This window comes from Nerophis lumbriciformis, linkage group LG04, assembly GCF_033978685.3.
Source record: "Nerophis lumbriciformis linkage group LG04, RoL_Nlum_v2.1, whole genome shotgun sequence".
Taxonomy (NCBI): domain Eukaryota; kingdom Metazoa; phylum Chordata; class Actinopteri; order Syngnathiformes; family Syngnathidae; genus Nerophis; species Nerophis lumbriciformis.
The window spans coordinates 21,747,604-21,771,172 of record NC_084551.2 but is presented as its reverse complement, the minus strand read 5'-3'; the positions used below and the strand labels follow the sequence as shown (position 1 = coordinate 21,771,172).

The 23,569-nt window shown below is 41.6% G+C and overlaps 1 protein-coding gene across 1 annotated transcript in view; it reads right to left on the bottom strand.

Moving 5' to 3' along the window:
- The window catches only part of LOC133594133 (eukaryotic translation initiation factor 3 subunit H), a 125,028-nt gene that overhangs the window by 77,632 nt on the left and 23,827 nt on the right, over positions 1-23,569 (bottom strand). The window contains exon 2 of the mRNA XM_061946889.2: positions 9,558-9,714. Within this exon, the coding sequence (XP_061802873.2) occupies positions 9,558-9,714 (157 nt within the window). The remainder of the gene's footprint in view (positions 1-9,557; positions 9,715-23,569) is intronic.

The window sequence follows — 23,569 nt, the reverse complement described above, 5'->3', positions numbered from 1 at the left end:
AAATAACATGATGACATCAGCAACCCCAAGATAGAAATCGTAATTGAATATTGAGTATTCAAAGAAAAAAAAAGGGATTTTATTTTGGGCCAAAGTAATGCAGCCATGCAGTCAGCAGTGTTGAAGCCAAGATAAAGCAATATGTGGTCAATGTGTACCACAGTAAAGTACCACTGAAATTCTCGCTGACCAGTCAGCCTGCAATGTTATTAGAAAGACTGATAATGATAGAAGAAAATACTGCATGTAGGCAGATGGTACTGGTTATCACTAGCTCGTACTTACTGAAGGAAAGCTATCGTCGTCACTAATTATTTCTCAATATTGTCTAACTAAATCCTTCAGAAGGATGTCTTTTTTTTTAATACGCTGACACACATTTGCTTTTATGATATACAACTCAAACAAAGATCATCTTAAAATTACAGTTTATCAAATCTTTTGATAAAAAATCAGTACAGTATAAATTAGGGCAATACTTCTTTTATTTAGACACTTTAGAACTATTCTGTCTGTGTTGTTCCACTGTACCTTTGCAGAAGGTTGTGGTAACCTGTCCTGACAACAGTACAGATGAATCTCGAATAATTAGACGCTACAAAATAAACAAGAGAGAATGTCTAAGGGGGATAATGTAGTGGTAGGGCTGTTCTGCTCAAGATACAAAATAATTGAAATGTGTTAAATGCATTTTTCATGTTTTGTTCACACATCCAGCCTGTGTTCCAAAGCCTATCAGTGGTTGTGATTAGTGAGATAAAATCTTAGCATGTATTAAGAAAATCTGCAACAGTAATTAATTTTGCAGTTAGCCATTTTAATTCATTACTCAACTACCATGAATACCTAAGCAGTCATTTCATTAGAAGTGAGGTGAAGTGAAGTGAATTACATTTATATAGCGCTTTTTCTCAAGTGACTCAAAGCGCTTTACATAGTGAAACTCAATATCTAAGTTACATTTAAACCAGTGTGGGTGGCACTGGGAGCAGGTGGGTAAAGTGTCTTGCCCAAGGACACAACGGCAGTGACGAGGATGGCGGAAGCGGGGATCGAACCTGCAACCCTCAAGTTGCTGGCACGGCCGCTCTACCAACCGAGCTATACCGCTATACCAGAAGGCTTCTGCATTGTTTATTTATTTACATTTAAAATCTTTGATACTCACAAACCATACATTCAGTAGGTTGCAGATGTGAATGCACTCTGGTTACTTGTCTCTGTAACATTATTTTGTAAATGTAGGGTGTGCTGGAAATGCAAATTAATTCATTATCAAAGGAACTTACATTTTAAATTAAAAACACTTATGGGGGCTACTCGTCACAGTTTTGACATAACTGGCACAAACAATAGATGGTACCCTAATACTGGGTTTTAGTTCATAGACAATTACAAGTCAAGCCATCGTTTTGTTGTTTTCCTTTGTTATTAGGGCAATTAATGTAATGATATTAGTACCCGATAGAAAACTAGTATTTCTAAAAGTACTGCAAATGTTTGACACAGTACGTTTCCATGCACTAAATTAGTCTGATTACTCAAATAGTTAGTTTTTTTGTAGTTTAACACCTACATGTGAAGTCCTACTGTCCATTCACACCCTGTATTGCGACTATTGGTCATACACCGTGTGCCTCTCGTACACTGGCGGGCGCTAATTTCCTTTCAGCGCGATTAAAGTTTTGCTCTTCCGGTTGACAATGACTTCCCACCGAAACATTTTAGCTCTGTTGTACCTGATGTTCGCTGTCATATTGGCACAGATTACAAATATTACGTGTCCAGTGGCTATGTTGATGTTAAATAGCAATAATCAATCAAGAAGAGATCTTAGATTGCACTACGAACATGACGCTACAATCAAGAAGGTGTCAGGGCAAATGCAGGTCCGAAGCAAAGAAAGACTGGCGGGAGAGAATTTTTTCAAAAAGAATTTTCGCATTGAGAATCGGAGTCTCGGAGTTAATTTAAAATGCTCTGTGGATTGATGGAAGGAGTTTTAAATCCGGAGGAAAAGACAGTTTCTGCCCTGGCCGATACTGTTCCAGATGAAGGTTGCTATTGTTCTGGACTATCTTGCCAGTTGTGTGGAATACAGAGTTATTGTTCATCAGTTTGGAGTGCAGAAATGTGGCGTGAAGAGGTTTGTGTACACTTTATTTTTTGCCTTTAATATACGTGCTTCTCTTCCATCTCACTCGTTTTTGTCCGGAAGTCTGAATGAAGCTACATTTTTCATTGCCTTGGTTACTTTCTTAAATAAATGAAGTGAAGTGAAGTGAAGTGAATTATATTTATATAACGCTTTTTCCTCAAGTGACTCAAAGCGCTTTACATTGTGAAACCCAATATCTAAGTTACATTTAAACCAGTGTGGGTGGCACTGGGAGCAGGTGGGTAAAGTGTCTTGCCCAAGGACACAACGGCATTGACCAGGATGGCGGAAGCGGGGATCGAACCTGCAACCCTGAAGTTGCTGGCACGGCCACTCTACCAACCGAGCTATACCGCCCCAATCTGTTAGGTTTTTTTTTCACATCCATGCACTTCAAAAAGATCTGTTATTTTAATTTGTGAAAAAAAGGTATCCTCCTAATTCCAGTTGTTGCCTGTTTAGATTGAATAGTATCTGCTTCTGGGTATTAACCTGCGCATTGAAACATGCACGATATGAAGAGTCCCTTACGGCTGCACATACCCACTCGAGAGATCGGGTTTTCGCATAATCCAGGTGTGTTAGTCCGGTTTCTTAAAAAACAAACACGGTCGGATTAAGGGTTAAAGGATGCTGATTTAGAGTCAAACTATTTGAAAAATCTGACTACTTTAGTGCATGGACATGTACTGACAGACATTTGTTACATTGTCCTGTCATGTTGGTGTCTCCTCATTCGGAATCTGCCAGACTTCAGTTTTTATTCATATGACTTGTTAATGCATTTAGTTATACTGTAGTGTTTATATTGTTACTCTGCACATGTGTTTAAAATTGTCCAAACTTGATTGTCAGTGAAGTAATGTCTATCTCTGCCTACGTGTTCAATATTGAAGTGCAACTTCGTTTGTCAATACTTTATTTAGCCATTTTATTTATTGCTTAGTTTGTGTATAATTGGCGACCTCCAACCCCCTCAACATATTTTATTGCTTTTGGTTTTGATTTTTGTTCATGTGCAAAGTTTTGCGAACAAAGTATATTTTATTGTTATTTGTTTGTAAATTTAACAGTTTACATTTTTATTACAATGTTAAAATATACTGTACAATACAAGTTTATTGCATTTGAAAGGATAACCATGCATTATTATTTTGTATTGTCATTACATCAGTGTAGGGCTGAGCAGTATTACAGTTAATACCGGTATATTTTTGAAAGAGATACATATTTGAGACAATACCGCCATAACAGTATCTTATAATGTGCCTCTGTTACGGATGATTGCTCTTCTCTGCACCTGATGGGCAAAGCACACGGCATTTGCTTTGGCTACACTTCGCCCCTTACGTGTGTACGTAGGCTTCTCTGACACACAATGACGCAACACAACAATATTTTCAAAAGAATATGGTGGCTCTGGTGCTGACTTCTCAACTTCTGAGTGATGCAATGCTTTGGTCACCGACTGCATTTGGCTATTGGTGAGACTATAGCTTTATTTATACATATATCAATTTGCTTGAAAACCTATAGCTCTACTTGTGGTGACTTTATCACTAATCTCATCTGTTTATGTTGTTCAGCTAAGTTCAGTTATCAACTTAGCACAGCAGTTAGCAGTAGCTCCTCGCTGCTGTGTGTGGGACGGCGTGGCGAAGTTGGGAGAGTGGCCGTGCCAGCAATCTGAGGGTTACTGGTTCAATCCCCACCTTCTCCCATCCTAGTCACGTCCGTTGTGTCCTTGAGCAAGACACTTCACTCTTGCCCCTGATGGGTCTGGTTAGCGCCGTGCATGGCAGCTCCCGCCATCAGTGTGTGAATGTGTGTGTGAATGGGTGAATGTGGAAAATAGTGTCAAAGCGCTTTGAGTTCCTTAAAAAAAAGGTAGAAAAGCGCTATACAAGTACGACCCATTTACCATTTACCATTCAAATATTTAGCTACTCCTCGGCTTGAAACTGTCTCTCCCATAACCTGTGTTGACTAACCTAGAATAGCGGCTGGGCGGCTGAAAAGTAGGTTCTAACTGAACAGCCAGCGGCCTTCACCGCAGTGAGTGAGTAGAAGCTCCATCTACCCCCACGCAAAGCGTAAGGTGATAAACCTAACGTTAATGAACAAAATAAACAAAAACTGCTTTTGACATAGTAACGGCTAACTCATTACTTTACAACAATACACAACAAATTACGTAACCAATATAATCTGAGTACTTTCAACACTGGTTATCTAGTCATAAAACATTTAGGCAACCTTAAGGACTTTGCATGTTTTGTTTAAAATACCAGTATATACAGTACCGGTATATTGCCATTTGGCCTAAAAATACAGTTTTGGTCCATTCCGACATCAGTGGTTGATTTGTTCTGAAAAAATAATGCCAATAATATCATTTATTGACAATAATGTGTTGGTCAATATATCATCGAGCAAAATATCGGCCCAGGTTTACCGATATCCTTGATCAAAACTGGTATTCTTAGATACTCTTATCGGGGAATTTGTTTGAATTTGTTTAAATAAATTTGTTTGAATTTGTTTAAATAAAGATTAATAAAAAATTCATTTTTTATTTGGATTTCTATTAGCACAAGAGGCTGTACCCCAGCAAAATCCTAACATCTTACAGAAGGGAAGTGCAGTATTTTATTAACACCTACTTTTTAAGTCTTACAAGTCAACGTTGTGTGCAGTGAAAGGTGCAATGCAGTTAGGTCATTTCATCATTCAATTCAGAAACCATTAATAATCCCTCAAGTGGCAATTCATTTTAACAGCAGGTTGTTATGGTGCGTATAGCCTACATGGCACACAATGAATAGTCAATAAATAGTCAATAAAACACACAGACAACAACATAGAGCTTAAAAGGGATAATATACAAGCATGTGATAGCCTGCAGTATAAGTATAAATAATCTACAAACTACATTGCTTTAAGAATTTCAAAATAAATACATTGCTTTAAGAATTTATAAATAAATAAAAAAACAAAAAGAACCCTATAAAGAATTTAAGAGCAATATCGCAATAACCACATAGATCTACCACTATTTATTACAATTACACTCAGTATATCAATCTATGCATTTTCTACTGCTTGTCCCTATAATAATATTTAAAATAATATTAGCCTAATAAAATAAATACTATTCATTCATGGCATTCATGTAGAGAGCACAGACATTTAACATGATATACAGGTAAAAGCCAGTAAATTAGAATATTTTGAAAAACTTGATTTATTTCAGTAATTGCATTCAAAAGGTGTAACTTGTACATTATATTTATTCATTGCACACAGACTGATGCATTCAAATGTTTATTTCATTTAATTTTGATGATTTGAAGTGGCAACAAATGAAAATCCAAAATTCCGTGTGTCACAAAATTAGAATATTACTTAAGGCTAATACAAAAAAGGGATTTTTAGAAATGTTGGCCAACTGAAAAGTATGAAAATGAAAAATATGAGCATGTACAATACTCAATACTTGGTTGGAGCTCCTTTTGCCTCAATTACTGCGTTAATGCGGCGTGGCATGGAGTCGATGAGTTTCTGGCACTGCTCAGGTGTTATGAGAGCCCAGGTTGCTCTGATAGTGGCCTTCAACTCTTCTGTGTTTTTGGGTCTGGCATTCTGCATCTTCCTTTTCACAATACCCCACAGATTTTCTATGGGGCTAAGGTCAGGGGAGTTGGCGGGCCAATTTAGAACAGAAATACCATGGTCCGTAAACCAGGCACGGGTAGATTTTGCGCTGTGTGCAGGCGCCAAGTCCTGTTGGAACTTGAAATCTCCATCTCCATAGAGCAGGTCAGCAGCAGGAAGCATGAAGTGCTCTAAAACTTGCTGGTAGACGGCTGCGTTGACCCTGGATCTCAGGAAACAGAGTGGACCGACACCAGCAGATGACATGGCACCCCAAACCATCACCCAACCATGCAAATTTTGCATTTCCTTTGGAAATCGAGGTCCCAGAGTCTGGAGGAAGACAGGAGAGGCACAGGATCCACGTTGCCTGAAGTCTAGTGTAAAGTTTCCACCATCAGTGATGGTTTGGGGTGCCATGTCATCTGCTGGTGTCGGTCCACTCTGTTTCCTGAGATCCAGGGTCAACGCAGCCGTCTACCAGCAAGTTTTAGAGCACTTCATGCTTCCTGCTGCTGACCTGCTCTATGGAGATGGAGATTTCAAGTTCCAACAGGACTTGGCGCCTGCACACAGCGCAAAATCTACCCGTGCCTGGTTTACGGACCATGGTATTTCTGTTCTAAATTGGCCCGCCAACTCCCCTGACCTTAGCCCCATAGAAAATCTGTGGGGTATTGTGAAAAGGAAGATGCAGAATGCCAGACCCAAAAACGCAGAAGAGTTGAAGGCCACTATCAGAGCAACCTGGGCTTTCATAACACCTGAGCAGTGCCAGAAACTCATCGACTCCATGCCACGCCGCATTAACGCAGTAATTGAGGCAAAAGGAGCTCCAACCAAGTATTGAGTATTGTACATGCTCATATTTTTCATTTTCATACTTTTCAGTTGGCCAACATTTCTAAAAATCCCTTTTTTGTATTAGCCTTAAGTAATATTCTAATTTTGTGACACACGGAATTTTGGATTTTCATTTGTTGCCACTTCAAATCATCAACATTAAATGAAATAAACATTTGAATGCATCAGTCTGTGTGCAATGAATAAATATAATGTACAAGTTACACCTTTTGAATGCAATTACTGAAATAAATCAAGTTTTTCAAAATATTCTAATTTACTGGCTTTTACCTGTATTTAATCAAATGTATAATGAAAGTAAATATAATCAACAAACATATTCGGTGGGCGTGAATTTTCTAACAATAGGAATTGTTGTAGGTTATAAAGTTGTACACGCAAAAGTCACGGTGAACCGGTTGAGATGCATAATAGATGTAGCCGTTTAGCTAGTCCTACACCCCAGTCCACCGGACACCACACATTAGTCATAGGGGACTCCACCACCCACAACATACAACTTAGTAAACCAGCCATAATTAAGTGTATTCCCAGGTCCCGAGCACCCGACATTGAAGCTAATCATAGGGAGCTGACTTGCAACAGGCCTAGTAAACACGTACGACAGGCTAATCGGACCACTAGCTACGCGAACATAGTTATACACGTCGGCTCCAAAGACACTAGGATGAGACAGGCAAGAGATTACAAGGAGGAACATAGCTCCGACTTGTAATCTCGCGAGAAAAATGTCTCGGCATTGAGTACTTGTCTCTGGCCCCCTGCATGCAATAGCCAATGATGAGAGGTACAGCAGATTAGTCTCGCTTAACAAGTGGCTTGCTAGTTATTGTAGAGAACAGGGACTAACGTTTATTGATAATTGGCCCTCTTTCTGAGGCAAACTGGGCTTGCTGAGGATGGACGGCCTACCCCCTAACCGGGAAGGTGCCATCACTCTTTCTAGAAATATAGACTACTATTTGAGTCACACTTGGCTAATTACACTAGAGCGAGCTTGGACACTGGCAATTACAGTGCCTGTCAGCTTGGGTGAGGAGTCAGTTAAACTAGAACTAACCAACGCCAGGCTGGTTAAAAAAGGTTGGGGGTGGCATGGCGTATTGGGTAGAGCAGCCGTGCCAGAAACCTTTGGGTTGCAAGTTCGCTCCCCGCCTCTTACCATCCAAATCGCTGCCGTTGTGTCCTTGGGCAGGACACTTCACCCTTGCCCCAAGTGCCGCTCACACTGGTGAATGAACGATGAATGATGGGTGGTGGTCGGAGGGGCCGTAGGCGCAAACTGGCACCATGCTTCCGTCAGTGTACCCCAGGGAAGCTGTGGCTACGAAAGTAGCTTACCACCACCAGGTGTGAATGAATGATGGGTTCTCACTTCTCTGTGAAGCACTGTGAGTGTCTAGAAAAGCGCTATATAAATCTAATCCAATATCTATCCATCCATCCATCCATCCATTTTCTACCGATTGTCCCTTTCGGGTCGCGGGGGGTGCTGGAGCCTATCTCAGCTGCATTCAGGCGGAAGGCGGTGTATACCCTGTACACCATTATTATTATTATTATTATTTTAAAAGAGAAAGTAACCAGATATTAACAGTAAATGAACAAGTGGATTAATAATACATTTTTACAGCTTGTCCCTGATAAATTTGACAAAATAGAATGTGAAATGACACAATATGTTACTGCATACATCAGCAGACAAATTAGGAGCCTTTGTTTGCTTACCTACTACTAAAAGACAAGTTGTCTAGTATGTTCACTATTTTATTTAAGGACAAAATTGTTCTTCGATTGCAATAAGAAACATATGTTTAATGTACCATAAGATTTTTTGTTAAAATAAAGCCAATAATGCCATTTTTTGTGGTCCCTATTGTTTAGAAAAGTACCGAAAAGTATCGAAATAATTTTTGGTACCAATACTACAACATTGGTATCGGGACAACACAGTGTACATCCCTTCTTATCACAAATGGTTTAATAAAAAATAATTAACAGACATCCCGGCCCAAATACATCCAGGCATTGGATATGTCCAGAGCTGGTTCAAAAGCCTCAATAAAAAATAGGAGCATCGTGCTGTGGGAAAAAGCCAAACAAAGTAAACCCTAATGGAAAAAGTTGTCAGGGAAAAAATATATTTTGCTTGAAGTTAATTGAGGTTAAGCATCAATTGCACCTATTTCCTTGATGCTAATCAGTGATTGCTTTGTGAGGATGACACTGTCAGCAGTTTTGTAGCTGAAGACGATTTGTGTTCGAGCTAACACTTCTATCAAGTAAGTAAATGGTAAATGGGTTATACTTGTTTAGCGCTCTTCTACCTTCAAGGTACTCGAAGCGCTTTGACACTATTTCCACATTCACCCATTCACACACACTTTCAAACACTGATGGCGGGAGTAAACAACAGTTCAGTGATAAATATATAATACTACTTTACAATAACAACCCTTTCAATGAAGTTGGTAACCTTGAGTATTTACCATTTAAATTTCAGTCAGCATATATAATTTAAGCATTTTGATAATTGCCCGACAATTACATTTTGAAAATTAAGCATTTTGGGAACACCAATGGATATGATGTCCGACAAATACATTTTGAAATTAAACACTTGGATTACTTGGCCATTGGCATTAAACGTCCGTGGTACACTCTCTTCTCTTCCCACTCACTGTCTTATTCCAGTCTGTTTTCTGCACTATTCATTCTGCTAACATATACAAATACAAATGGGCACTTACACCTGTACAACAACGGTAAATGTCTCAAAATGGCTGATAGTTATAACATTTAAGTGAAAAAGGTTTTGAAGCGTGTATGCATTTATTTACAGCTATATATCAGCCATGCAATAAAGAGAAACATTCCATACCTTCATCAAAGTCTGCATCATCCTCAGTGTGCTGTGGGAAGGGGAAACAGTTGGTGATCTCCAGCCGATCTTCAACCACAAGGCCCAACAAGACACCTTGAACCACCTCACTGCCCTGGCCCTCCTCCTGGTAGTGCTTGATGATCTTAAGAACCACCTGTGTCAACGGAAGAAGCGATGTCATTAATATTGTAATACTTCAGCCGAGGGCAGCACAGCAGCTTAGTTGTTAGCACATCTGCCTCACAGTCAAAAGATCCGTTATCGATCCAATACTATGTAGTTACAAAGGCAGTATTGGCTAGGGGTGGAAAAAAATAATTGATTCTCTGATGCATTACGATTTGAATGTGTGCGATTCATGAATCGATGGACAAATGTCCAAACATCTATTATTATGTTAAAGTAACACAGACGGTTCAAAAAGGGGTCAATAATGCTTATGTTCTCCAAACGTTAGTTCTATGTTTAGTTCTAATTAATCCCAAGAGAACTATTAACTAATTATCTTTCAATGTTATTTGTTACCTCGGTTAGGACACACAGAAGAGGGAGGAGTAGAGGACAAGCTACGCTGGCCGTGGCGCCAAGCTGGCTTGAATGTAAAGTAGTGGAAAAAAATGCTTTGTACATTTTAACAAACGTTTAATAGGAACCGCATTACATCAAAAAGTAACCAGGTAAGAAGAGTAAATTAGCAGTAAATAAGTCAGGAGAGACAATAATATTCATACAGTAAGACTCCACGTCTGACAGTCATAAATGGTATAGTGGCTGGCTACGGCTTCAAGCCAATGGCTTTGACTGGGTGGTGGGTCTTCCGGGACAAGGATAAGAAGTGATGTGTTGTGGGGGTGAAAGGTTGTTCCAAGTTTCCACAAGTTCCCTGCTTACTTCAGCGACTTACTATATCTCAAAAAAAAGTATGAGTATGCGCATGGATGGATGGTTGTTTGTCCTTTTCCACTAGAGGAACTTGTACAAGAACTTTCAAATTTACCCAGGTAAATAAAATATCCCCAATGTTTTCACCAAAAACTACCCAGTTAAAGTTCCAACCAGGAACTAATTCGGATTCTGGTTACCCCGAGAGGCTTTCAAAAGATCCCCAGGAACTTTTTGATGAGGGTGGGCTGTGTTGTCGAACACTGATTGGTTGAACACAGTTGGGGCATTTCTAAAACTTTCTATTCAATATTTCCGTCTCCTTAGGCGGCAAGTTTATTTCTTATTTCTTGTGTACAGGTATTTCTATTAAAAGAGACTTGACAAAGGCGAAAAAGAAAAATTACTTTCGAATTGTAAAAACTTTTGTGGAGCATCTGTGTGCTGAAGGACGCTGATTAGTGGAACACTACTGTTTTTAATCAGCTGTAGTCTTTCAACTAATTTGCAGTTTAAAGCTGTTTGTTAATTTATACCAGCTTAATTTCGGTATGCAAAGTTATAAGAAGTGAATTGGCTCTTTTAAACGTGTTTACAGAGGAATATTTAGTATTTAATCAGACTTCTAAGCCACGACTCAAAACAACAGTCTGCAATAGGGATGTCATGGTATGAAAATATATTATCACTGTTATTGTGACCAAAATTATCAAGGTTTAAAGTTATCATTACTATCGCGGTATTTTCAAATATGATCAAAAGTCAAATAAACAAGCCTGTTTCTCCATCAACACCACGTGGTTCAGTACAACAGTTTGGTCAACAAAAATAAACAGGAGTGATACCTCTCACATTCAACACACAATCTTTGTGCCTCACTGACAACACAGCCTGTGTTTAATTTGATGAGATGACAATACATTTAGCTAGTATTGATGTTATTAGAACACTGAAGAAGTTAGCAGTAAGATAAAGAACGAGTGAGCATCCCAGTAAACAAACAAAAGACTATAAACAAGTTGTGGCAATGATCCCGACACATCGCCTGCTGCATGGTAACTCTCAGTCCCAGCAGCTGACGGAAGGACTTTCATTTTGAAAGTGCAACTCCAAGGTATTGCTGGGATGTTACTGACGTCACATCCGGCGCACGTCCCGCCCAATGACTACGCATGGTGGTTAAGTTAACTCTGTTTTCAATGGGTCCTAGGCACCGTTTAGCCTTTCTCGAAGAAAAAATGCTTTGTGTTTTCGGCTGTACGAATCCTTCAAAATACGAAAAGGATAAACGTTTCTTCAGAGTTCCTTTAGAGACAATTAAAAAGGGAGGAAAAGTGCAAGATTTTCCGAAACAACAAGAAAAGCAGCACACACGCCAGTCCAAGGAAGCAGAATTGAGGAATACATGAGTTTGCAGTGATCGCTTAGTTAAAGATGTGTTTGAAATGCATGAAATGTTTATTAGTTTATTATTTATTAGTGATATTATTTGTATCTCTGAAACACACGTTTGCTACAAGTGTTTCGAAAAGCACCAACTCGGCGAGTGTAAATATAAGAAAGCAAATGTGAGCAAAACCTAAAAAAGTTAAGCTTTTACCAAAGACAGCAATCCTAAATGAAGCTTTGAGCTCATACGCAATTGTTGACATCCATAGTTTATTTTGATAAAGACGGAGAAAAACATGCTAATCGTAATTGGCGCGTGCAACAGCAACAAACATCAGTCGTCGCAAAGTTAAATCATGAAATGCAACCTTACACAAGTAAAAACTATGTATATTTACCCGGTACAGTCTTGATAGCAATTTCCTTGACCCACCCACACACAAATAAGTTGTAGACCTCCATGCTTTTCCAAGTTTCCATCTGTTTAGTCATGTAGAATGGCGTCTGGAGCACAATAGTTTGAAAAGTCTGAGAACGCAACCGACATATAATCCTTGATATCACTGGACAAATCTTTTTTGATAAAGTATAGAGATCTATTGCATTGCATAGTTAGATTTTTTTGCTCGTATATGCTTTTTGCAGTAAGATTTAATTCTCAGATAGTTCGCGCATTGGTTGCTGCACCACAGCCATCTTAGCTTCGTTGACTGGTTTTCACTTCCGAGAAACTACAAGAAGAAGTCACGTGTCATAATACAAGCAGTATTTTAGTGTTCTGTTCGCCACACCTGTCGTCATCATTTTTTTTTGTCGTCATCTAATAATAGCACTGCGCTCTTAAACGAATGCTGAGACTCCATGGAAGTAGAAGCGAGGGAAATTAAGTGAAACAAAGCAATCGGCTCTGTTCGCTCAGAGGGAACATTTTCAGAGCAAAGATCTTGTGCAAAGTCCACGTAGTTGGACTTTACTGCAAATTAATATCGGCTCCAAATATCGGTTATCGGTGGGCCTGGGTGATGATGGCCTAAAAATTAAATCCCAGATTTTTTCACACAAAAAACGAGTCACAATTTTTTCCCCTACTTTTTAAAGAAACCCTTGAATACAAATGACAGACATATAGTTAAAAACAAGTTTTTCTTTTATTCAATCAAAATCTAGTAGTTTGAAATGATACTGCATACACTGCATCTTACTCATACCAAAATTCTAATTTGTGCAATGTTGTTCTTTTTAGACAAGATATAAATGTAACTTTTTATGGAATCATTTTCAAATAATGAAATTAACAGCTTCCCTTGGGAAGCAATACTTCTGCTTGAATAGAATACTTTTGTTAACAAAAATGTAGCATTGCACATTGCATGCAAATAAACAATTTCCAACATTGAGATCCCCGCAACCCCAAAAGGGACAAGCGGTAGAAAATGGATGGATGGATGGAGATCAATAAAGTGCAAACTTCAAACTTCTGTAAATACAAATGTAATATTATACATTTTATCCAAATAAATAATGAAGTAAAACATTGAGAGGACTATAGTTTGTTTCAGTAAGTGGATAAAGTAAATGCAGTCTTTTTCATTCACACATCTTGGCGGTGTGCAGAACAACTGCTTTAGTGATGGTTCTACGCATTGTGCTTATTTCTCATCATACATGGTATCATCATACATACCTTGTGTAAATGATTCCACCATAGTAAGGTGATTTTTACCCATAGTGTGTTTGTTGTTGCGTCTTGTTCGTCTCGTAAAGAGTTGTATTTCCCGCACTTGGCTGCAGGCTACGGTTTCAAATGCTGTTTTTTGTTGTGCTGCTGCCTTTTTGAAACAAACTTTTCAGCATGCAGTCACTTGTTCAACGCCTGTTGCCACTAAACTTAAGTAAAGACAACACTTTTCTGTGGAACACGTCTCGCTCTCGTTAGCGTTAGCTATGTTTTGCTAGGTGTGCCTTTTAGGCTACGGAAGCTCCTGAGGGGCAAAAGTATGCCAGAGCAACAAAAAAACGAACGTATCGATAAAATCGAGATATCGCCCAGGCCTAGTTTTCGGCGTCCTTGACTACTAATAAGCAGTATAGGCCCTGAAAAAACAATATCGGTCGATCTTACCACACACGACGCCAACCTGATTTGTATAAACTACCCTCAACTGTGAATCCACACAGGTCCAAGGGAACTTAAAGTTCATGAACTTTAGGTGGAAAAGAGGCTTATGTGTGCTATGTAAGAAGCCTCTCTCGTTCAATGTCTGCTGGGATGGGATTTAGCTCACTCAAGTGCTGAATGTGGTCAAGTGGAAGTATCTTAATTAAAACCATTTTATGTAAAATGTTTCATCATCACAAAAAATGCTGTTACTTTTTTTGTAATACAATAATGACATTGTTGCAGCAATGGCCACAGACCGGCCAATGCTTTCAGTAGATCAGGCGTTTTTTTAAACCGGCTTTGAAGTGTCATTGTGATGCTCCTGAACATTAAAAGCGAGCTGTGCTTCTGTCTCATTGACTTGACACAGAATGTTGAAAAAAACAATTGAAACAGCAACAGAAAGCTTCTATTTTGTTTGTTTTAAAGCTGCTGAGAACACAGTACCATTAACTTATTCTCTATCCTTATATTTCAAAATACTACTACTGTCATCTCAAGTTAAATTTCCAACAGAGCCAGCAATCATTAAATATAAGGGGTTTGCGGCAGGGAAACCCCTAATATAATAAGTTAAAATAAACTCGACAGAGGAAATAGTTAATGTCTGTTTTTAATTATCCAAATGCAATTAGAGTGTGGGCAAAAGGGCAAACAGTATAATTGAGCTTTTTTCCAATGTAGAATATACTTTCGCGTAAGGCTGGGCGATATATCGAATATAGTCGATATATCGCGGGTTTGTCTCTGTGCGATGTAGAAAATGACTATTTCGTGAGTATTCGGGTATACGTTCTCACACAGTTGCTTTTAGCTGCGGCCATTACACTACAGGCTTTTCTCACTCTTTCTTGTCTCTCCTTCGCACAGAGAGATAAAACAAGCGCACCTTCTTACATACGTCACATACTGTCGCGCGTGCAACGTCATATGCCCTCGCGGAGCAGAGAGGTAGCGGCATTGGTAACGTTAGCAGTGGCAGATGGTGCAAGCGGAGTGTTGCGAGTGGTAATACGAGAGAGAGAAGGTGCGAATCTGGTTACAAAAGGAGGAGGAATAATTAATTCCCAAGAAAAACAGCACGGAGTCCATCGTCTGGCGGTGGTTTGGCTTCAAGCGGGAAGATGTTGAACAGACGACCGTAAAATGTCAAGTATGCGGCAAAAGCGTTGCTACAAAAAGTAGCAGCACTACTAATTTGTACCATCATTTAAAAAGTCACCCGCTAGAGAGTGAAGAGTGCTTGAAACTCTGCATGTCAACATCTCGGCCGGTGCCACACCCAACAAAATGCCAAAGCAACCAGCACTGACCAAATTGAGTCTGGCGTCTTCCATTACCACATCAACACCGTATGAAAAAAATTGTCAAAAGCAGGAGATAACGTCCGCAGTAACCTACCTACCACATAGCGAAGGACATACACAATTTGATTTCCTATTATGCAGCTAATTTTTATTTAACAGTTATTGAAATATCTTGTGTGACATCATGCACAAAAGTGCACTTTATTTGTTTTAAACTATTGTAGTGGTGTTCTGTACAAAAAGTGCACTTTAATTTAGTGTTGTTTTGATATGTCATCTTAGTGACATAATGCACAAAAATGCATTAATAGCTTGTTTTAAAACTTTCTGTTTTGAAATGACATGAATGTTTGTGCAACTGCTTAATAAATGTTTAAAAAATACAGTTTTGGTAAATTGACTTAGTTGGGATTTCCCACTCTGCATGAAAGTTTAAAATTTGCATATATTAATGCAGTATAAACAAGAATGTTTTAATGTAGGCACATTGAATCATCATACTGGTGTGATTATATGCATCAAGTGTTAATTCAAGGCTAAGGCAAAATATCAAGATATATATAGTGTATCGTGACATAACATCGAGATATTAATAAAAGGCCATATCGCCCAGCCCTACTTTCACGTCACAAAGTTTACACAAGCAACGCCGTCTTGCTCTTCCCCTTGCGGGACCTTGACGAGTACATCCAAACAAAATGTAGCTTTGCGTCAGCGGCAACGCAGACCACAGAGCTGTGATTGGTCAGCTTGTTACTACATAATTTCTAGGTTTCCTGCTCGCCACAAGCAAAAAACTACAACTTCTTTTATAGAAAGAATGTAGTAAATCAAGGGCCGTTTTAATTAGGTAAATCTGCAAATATGACCATGTATACAATACTTTCTCGCCAAACTTCAAAGATTCCATTGACTCATTTAGGGGTCGCACACACTACCTTCGAAAGCGTTTGCTCTTCAAGTTTTAAAGCAATGTGTACAGTAAAAGTGACCGTTGCTTTAAAATGATTAGTTCCAGTTCCAACATTAAAGTGGGTGTCGCTTCAGACACCATTGTGAACTACTACACACAGGAAGCTTGAGGTTGCACACATTGGAAAACACTGCCCCTTAGAGTTTTGAAAGAGAATTGCAAGTCATGCTGCAGCCCCTACCAAAAAGCTATGGTCAAGCCAAGACATCATCAGAGGGGACGCAAAATAATACATCCCATGGTCTGTCCCACTCCCAGTCATATATGGCTCATTGTCTGACGAACAACAGTATATGTTGAGTTGCGTAATATGTGATAGTAATGTCTGATTGAGACAGTCATAATGTAAAGGTCATGCATGCTCATCAGATAATCTTTGTATAATTTTTAAAAAGGCTATGGTTTGTTGATCTACAATGAGGTAATTGCATGTGAGTATTCTGAGCAACACTGGAGTGGAAGAGTTGTGCACATTTAGAATGATACACGAGTCTCATAAAGTGTGAAGAAAATGTTACTTTACTTCTGTGGGAGGGTATATTTGGACACGTATATCAGAACATCCATACACCACTGTATGCATTTAATTTTTAATGCCCGATAAAAATGGGTCAACAAGAAAAGCCTCCTGATTGAAAGGCTCGTTTGACCTCTAATGTTGTGTCACCGGCTCCAGCAGCGTAAGGCTGTGGCTTATTTAAACACACACTTGTTTTTAGACATATGCACACGCACAAAACTAACAAGCAAAGGAAAACAGCTAAACCAAAGAGTTAAAAAGGCAAGGCAACGGGTCTAAATGAAAAGGTAGAGAACACAGACTCAAAGCATAGTGTGGGGGGTGTGGAGCATAAATCACAGTGATAACAGTGTGGGCAGGTCATAGAAAAACATTAATAATACACACATACAACGAAAAAGAGGGTGAGCAGTTGTGACAGTTTGACCCCACACTGTCACTGTTTGACCTTTGGACTTCCTCACAAACCGTGCACATTTGTTGGGAAGCTCAACATGGACACAAACATTCAATCTTGTTAGCCAGTGAAAAGCATGTGCTCAACAAACAAATTGTTACCTGTCACTCACCATTGCTCTGAACTATTGACCAAAAGAGTCAGGGTGGGGTTGAGGGCTTTATATAGGTGACCACACCTGCATTCACTAATTAGGCCAAATTTGGGTCGAACCATGATCTTCAAATGCTGGGTGTTACAGAAGGACACTGGACATTTAAAAGTTGTGTTGTCTAAGCCTGAATATACTGTGTACGAAAATGACTGCTCTACACATGCAAAAGTACCATGTGAATACTTTTTAGACATGTGATGGTTATTTATGGTGAAATTTACAAAATAACTGTTTTCTTAATTTCCCCTGTCAAATTGGTCCCAGCTAGTGGGCGGGGCTAAGGGCTATTTAAGTTGGAAAATGCCGTTTTTCTGACAGTCTGCTGTCGGTCACTGCCAGAGGAGGTTCTCTGTCCTGAGTAGGAGTTTCGGTCTCCATGCATCAAACATCTACTAAGATTGTGGGTGCTTTGTTTTTTCTGTCGTTGTTCACCTTTTGACACTTTTTGGGATTTCAATAAATGTTTGTAAACTCTCACCAACTGCGTGCCTTGCCATCCTTGATTTGAAAGTCTGGTTTGCAAAGGTTACATTACCTTCACCCGAGCCTGGGTGTGACATATGGTGGCAGTGGTGGGATGGCAAGCCGCAGAGTTTACAAACATTTATCTGGCAGAGGGCAGGCCAGAACTGGTTTGAGATCCCAAGTGTCGGAGGTGGCAATGACAGAGGAGACTGATGAGATGGCTGGTCGAGGGGCCATGGCGATGAGGCTGGACCGGACGACTATGGCTGAGGAGCATGAAGTTGGATGGAACACCGAGGAGTCCGAAGAAGACGTCAAAGGTTTTGAGAACTCTGGGGCTAGGCGTAAGCAGCATAGGAAGGGGTCTAGGAAGGCTAGGTGGTCTGCTGAGCCACCAAGGACTGAAAGAGTGTTAAGTGAACCTACCCTGGTTAATATGTTCCAAGACTTTTTGATTGGACAGCAACGTAGGGAAGCTGTCCTAGTTCGTGAACTCCAGGAGTTAAAAACTGTCTGTACAAGACCTAGCCTAGATCACTCACTCACTAACCAAAATGCTAACCGTACTCCTGACGATAGTTGTGAGCAGTCGCCCAAACCCAAACCCAGAACTCGCCCACATCCAAATCTTAGTCCTCAAGCGTCGCCATCCAGAGATTCCTCGCCACCTGACCATCATCTCCGACAAGGCCCAAAGATGCTCCCTTTCCAGCAGGGTGAGGACATCGAAAACTTTCTTGTCCGCTTCGAGCGCATCGCTCGCACCTGGGGCTGGCATCAGTCTGACTGGGCCTGCCGACTCGTTCCACTCTTGACCGGTAAAGCTCTGGATGCCTATTCTGCGATGGAGGAAGATGCTTCCAACGTCTATGCTGACCTAAAAGAAGCCCTCCTTGCTAAGTTTGATATCTCTCCTGAGACTTATAGGCTCCAGTTCCGGTCAACCTACATTCCCCCTGGTGAATCTCCCAAGGAGACTTACAACAGACTCAAAGGTCTCTACAGAAGATGGATCAAGCCGGAGCAGCGTTCCAAAGAAGACATCGCAGAGCTTTTCATCCTGGAGCAAATGATTCGCTTGCTGCCCAACGAAATGAAGACTTGGGTCAAGGAACACGAGCCAGAAGACGGACTTACTGCTGCTAAACTTGCAGGTCAGTACTTGAATGCTCGTAAAGGACTCCGAATGCCAAGGCAGCAGAACAACCGTGTAGCAGCTCAAGGTGCAGCCGACCTGTCACACCAAAGAGGTGTGCAGAAAGCAGGTGGTTACAGCACCTCAGGGGACAACAGACCGCTCCCGAGACAGAGTCCAGTGAAGGATCTCATCTGCTACCACTGCCAACAGCCGGGGCACCGAGCCCCAGTCTGCCCCTTGAAAGGTCCAAAGCTGTCCAGCTTCTGTCATGTTCCCCATCCATCTGTGTCAGCTTCAGTCATGGCACCTGCTCTTGCACCCAATCCTGAACCTGAGGCCAAACCTAACACTGAGCCTATCATGATGCCAGCTTGTGTTAATGGCCGTCCAGTGCAAGCACTGTTGGACACAGGTAGCTCCATGACACTGTTGAACCATTCTTTTGTGTCACTTGGTAATCTTGACTATCAGCATGCCACAGCCATTCAATGTGTCCATGGTGATCAAAAAATATATCCCGTGGCTGATGTGACCATCATCATCGATGACCAGGCTTTCTTGCTCCGTGTGGGGGTTCTTGATCACATGCCCCATGACATGATCTTGGGCAGAGACTTGCCTATTCTGCATGATCTTGTTCATCAGACACACAAGCAGAAAGTGAAATCCAGTTTTATTCCAGCCATTCAAGAGGCTTATCCAGTACGCACCCGTGCCCAGACAGCCAAGCTAGGGCTGGAGCCTCTTCCTGACTTGGACCCTTCTCTATGCCAGGGTGGTCAGAAGGGCCCCCCCAAAAGTAAGAGCCAGCGCCGCCTGGAGAAAATCCAAGGTACTCCACTGTTGGGTGATGTGTCAAGCTTGAAACCTGATGAAGAGTGGCAGGTACCTGAAGACATCCGAGAGCTACAGAGAGCTGACGTCTCACTGGCTCCCCTGCTGGCTAAGATGAAAGATGCAAACATCCCCTTGCAGCCAAACCAGGGTGAAAAGTATGTCCTGGAGGATGGAGTCCTGTATGTAGCAGATCAGCCAGAGAATCGCTTGGTGGTCCCTACCTGCTGTAGGCCCCTTGTACTGCATCTTGCTCATTCCATACCTTGGGCTGGTCATCTTGGGCAAGACAAGACTCTTGCTCGAGTCAAAGCTCGCTTCTTCTGGCCTTTAATGGTCAAAGATGTTATTGAGTACTGTCAAACCTGTCTGCAGTGCCAGAAGACTTCTCCGAGACGACCTGAGAAAGTCCCACTACTCCCTCTACCTCTCATTGATGTTCCTTTCCGGAGGATCGCAATGGATATTGTTGGACCCCTGGAGAAAAGCAGTGGAGGCCATGAATACATCCTTGTCCTCTGTGACTACGCCACCAGATTTCCTGAGGCCTTCCCACTAAGGAGTATCAAGACTCCGAAAGTCATCTCTGCACTTGTACAGTTCTTCTCACGAGTAGGAATTCCAGATGAAATAATCACGGATCAAGGAACCAACTTCACTTCAAAGCTCATGAAGCAGCTTCATAAACAACTTGGAATTACTGGCATTCTCACCACCCCCTATCATCCACAAACCGACGGGTTGGTGGAACGCTTCAACCAAACCCTGAAATCCATGCTGAGGAAGTTTGTAGATGACACCGGTCGAGACTGGGAGAAGTGGCTTCCCTTCTTGCTCTTTGCCTATCGAGAGGTACCCCAAGCCTCTACCGGGTTTTCGCCTTTTGAGCTTCTTTATGGGTTCCCTGTTCAAGGCCCCTTGGACCTCTTGAAGAAATCCTGGGAATCCAAACCACCTGTACCACAAGGGGTTCTTTCTTATGTGCTGCAGATGCGAGACCGGCTGGAGCAATACAGAGCTAAGGCAAGGGAATATCTTGGAAAGGCCCAGATGAAACAGAAGACCTGGTATGACCAGAAAGCACGTCACAGGGTGCTTCAGCCAGGTCAAAAGGTCATGCTCTTGCTTCCAACCTCAAGTCATAAACTGCTGGCCCAATGGCAAGGTCCTTACTCCGTGGTCAGACAAGCTGGTCCAGTCACTTATGAAATCTCACATCCAGAGAAAGGAAAGGCATCCCAAGTGTACCACATCAACCTTCTGAAGGAATGGAAGGAGAGGAAATCCTCTGTGGAAGGAAAGGATGTCCAAGCCAGTCAAGTACATACTCAAAGCAAGGAGTTGCAAGAGGAAAAGGTGATGCTGGCACGGGAAGTGGAAATGGAGGATGATGTGGAGGAGACAGATTTGTCCATGCTCACTACACCACAGAAACCTGATGTTAGTCACTTGTCTGCACAATCTGCCCATAAACTATTGCAAGTGTGTGAAGAATTCCCAGTATTGTTCAGTGGAAAGCCAGGAAGAACTCCACTAATTGAACATGTCATTCATTTAAAAAACCCAACACCTATCCGTCAGCGCCCCTACAGAGTGCCTGAGCGGCTGGTGGAGCCCCTCAACCATGAAATCCAAACCATGCTGGATCTAGGAGTGATTGAACCCTCAAACAGTGAGTGGTGTAACCCCATTGTCCTCGTTCCTAAAAAAGACAACACAATAAGAGTATGTAATGACCTACGCAAAGTGAACGCCGTTTCTAAATTCGATGCTTATCCCATGCCACGTATTGATGAACTTCTTGAGAAGCTCGGCAAAGCTGTGTTCATCACCACCCTTGACCTGTGTAAGGGATACTGGCAAGTCCCTTTAGAGAAGGAGTCAAGGGAGTACACTGCCTTCCGTGGACCAAAGGGTCTCTATCATTACACGGTTATGCCGTTCGGACTACATGGAGCCCCCGCAACATTTCAGCGGCTAATGGATCGCGTTCTGCAGGGGTGTGGCCAGTTCTCTGCTGCCTATCTCGATGATGTGGTGGTTTTCAGCACTTCCTGGAAAGACCACCTCTCTCATCTGCGTCAAGTCCTGCTCCGGATCCGTTCTGCCGGGCTCACTCTTAACACCCAGAAATGTGAGTGGGCCAAAACTGAGGTGTGTTACCTAGGTTACCATCTTGGCAATGGGCAGATACGTCCTCAGGTGGACAAGGTGAAGGCAATCCAAGACAGTCCTAGACCGCGGACAAAGAAGCAGGTCCGGTCATTCTTGGGGCTTTCCGGGTGGTACAGAAGATTTGTTCCCCACTTCTCTACCATCACAGCTCCTCTTGTCAAGCTGACAACCAAAGCATCCTCTAATCCAGTCAAATGGACAGACACATGTGAAACTGCCTTCACGAATGTCAAAACTATTCTATGCTCTTCTCCGGTCTTACAAAGTCCTGACTTCAACCAGCGATTCCTTGTTCAAGTTGATGCCTCTGGTGTGGGCCTTGGAGCCGTCCTAGCCCAAGGAAAGGAGGGCGAGGAACAACCGCTTCTATATCTGAGCCGTAAACTGCATCCCAGAGAAACTAGGTACTCTGCCATTGAAAAGGAATGTCTTGCCATCAAGTGGGCATTGGACAGCCTACGTTATTACCTTCTGGGACGGACCTTCGATCTGGAAACGGACCACCGGGCATTGAGCTGGATCAACTCCATGAGGGATAAGAACTCCCGTGTCACCAGATGGTACTTGGCGTTACAGCCTTATTGTTTCAACGTTACACATCGAGCTGGCAAAAGTAACTTGCTAGCTGATTACCTGTCTCGTCTCCCTGGACTTGCTGTCGCTGGAGAGGAGGGAGGTAATGTGACAGTTTGACCCCACACTGTCACTGTTTGACCTTTGGACTTCCTCACAAACCGTGCACATTTGTTGGGAAGCTCAACATGGACACAAACATTCAATCTTGTTAGCCAGTGAAAAGCATGTGCTCAACAAACAAATTGTTACCTGTCACTCACCATTGCTCTGAACTATTGACCAAAAGAGTCAGGGTGGGGTTGAGGGCTTTATATAGGTGACCACACCTGCATTCACTAATTAGGCCAAATTTGGGTCGAACCATGATCTTCAAATGCTGGGTGTTACAGAAGGACACTGGACATTTAAAAGTTGTGTTGTCTAAGCCTGAATATACTGTGTACGAAAATGACTGCTCTACACATGCAAAAGTACCATGTGAATACTTTTTAGACATGTGATGGTTATTTATGGTGAAATTTACAAAATAACTGTTTTCTTAATTTCCCCTGTCAAATTGGTCCCAGCTAGTGGGCGGGGCTAAGGGCTATTTAAGTTGGAAAATGCCGTTTTTCTGACAGTCTGCTGTCGGTCACTGCCAGAGGAGGTTCTCTGTCCTGAGTAGGAGTTTCGGTCTCCATGCATCAAACATCTACTAAGATTGTGGGTGCTTTGTTTTTTCTGTCGTTGTTCACCTTTTGACACTTTTTGGGATTTCAATAAATGTTTGTAAACTCTCACCAACTGCGTGCCTTGCCATCCTTGATTTGAAAGTCTGGTTTGCAAAGGTTACATTACCTTCACCCGAGCCTGGGTGTGACAGCAGTCCTGGAGCCAAGCTCACAAGAACAAAAATACCCATCAAAATCATGAGCCAACCCCAGTGGTGTCACCAGCCTGCTACACACACACACACAAATCTGTCTGGGGGGGGGGGGC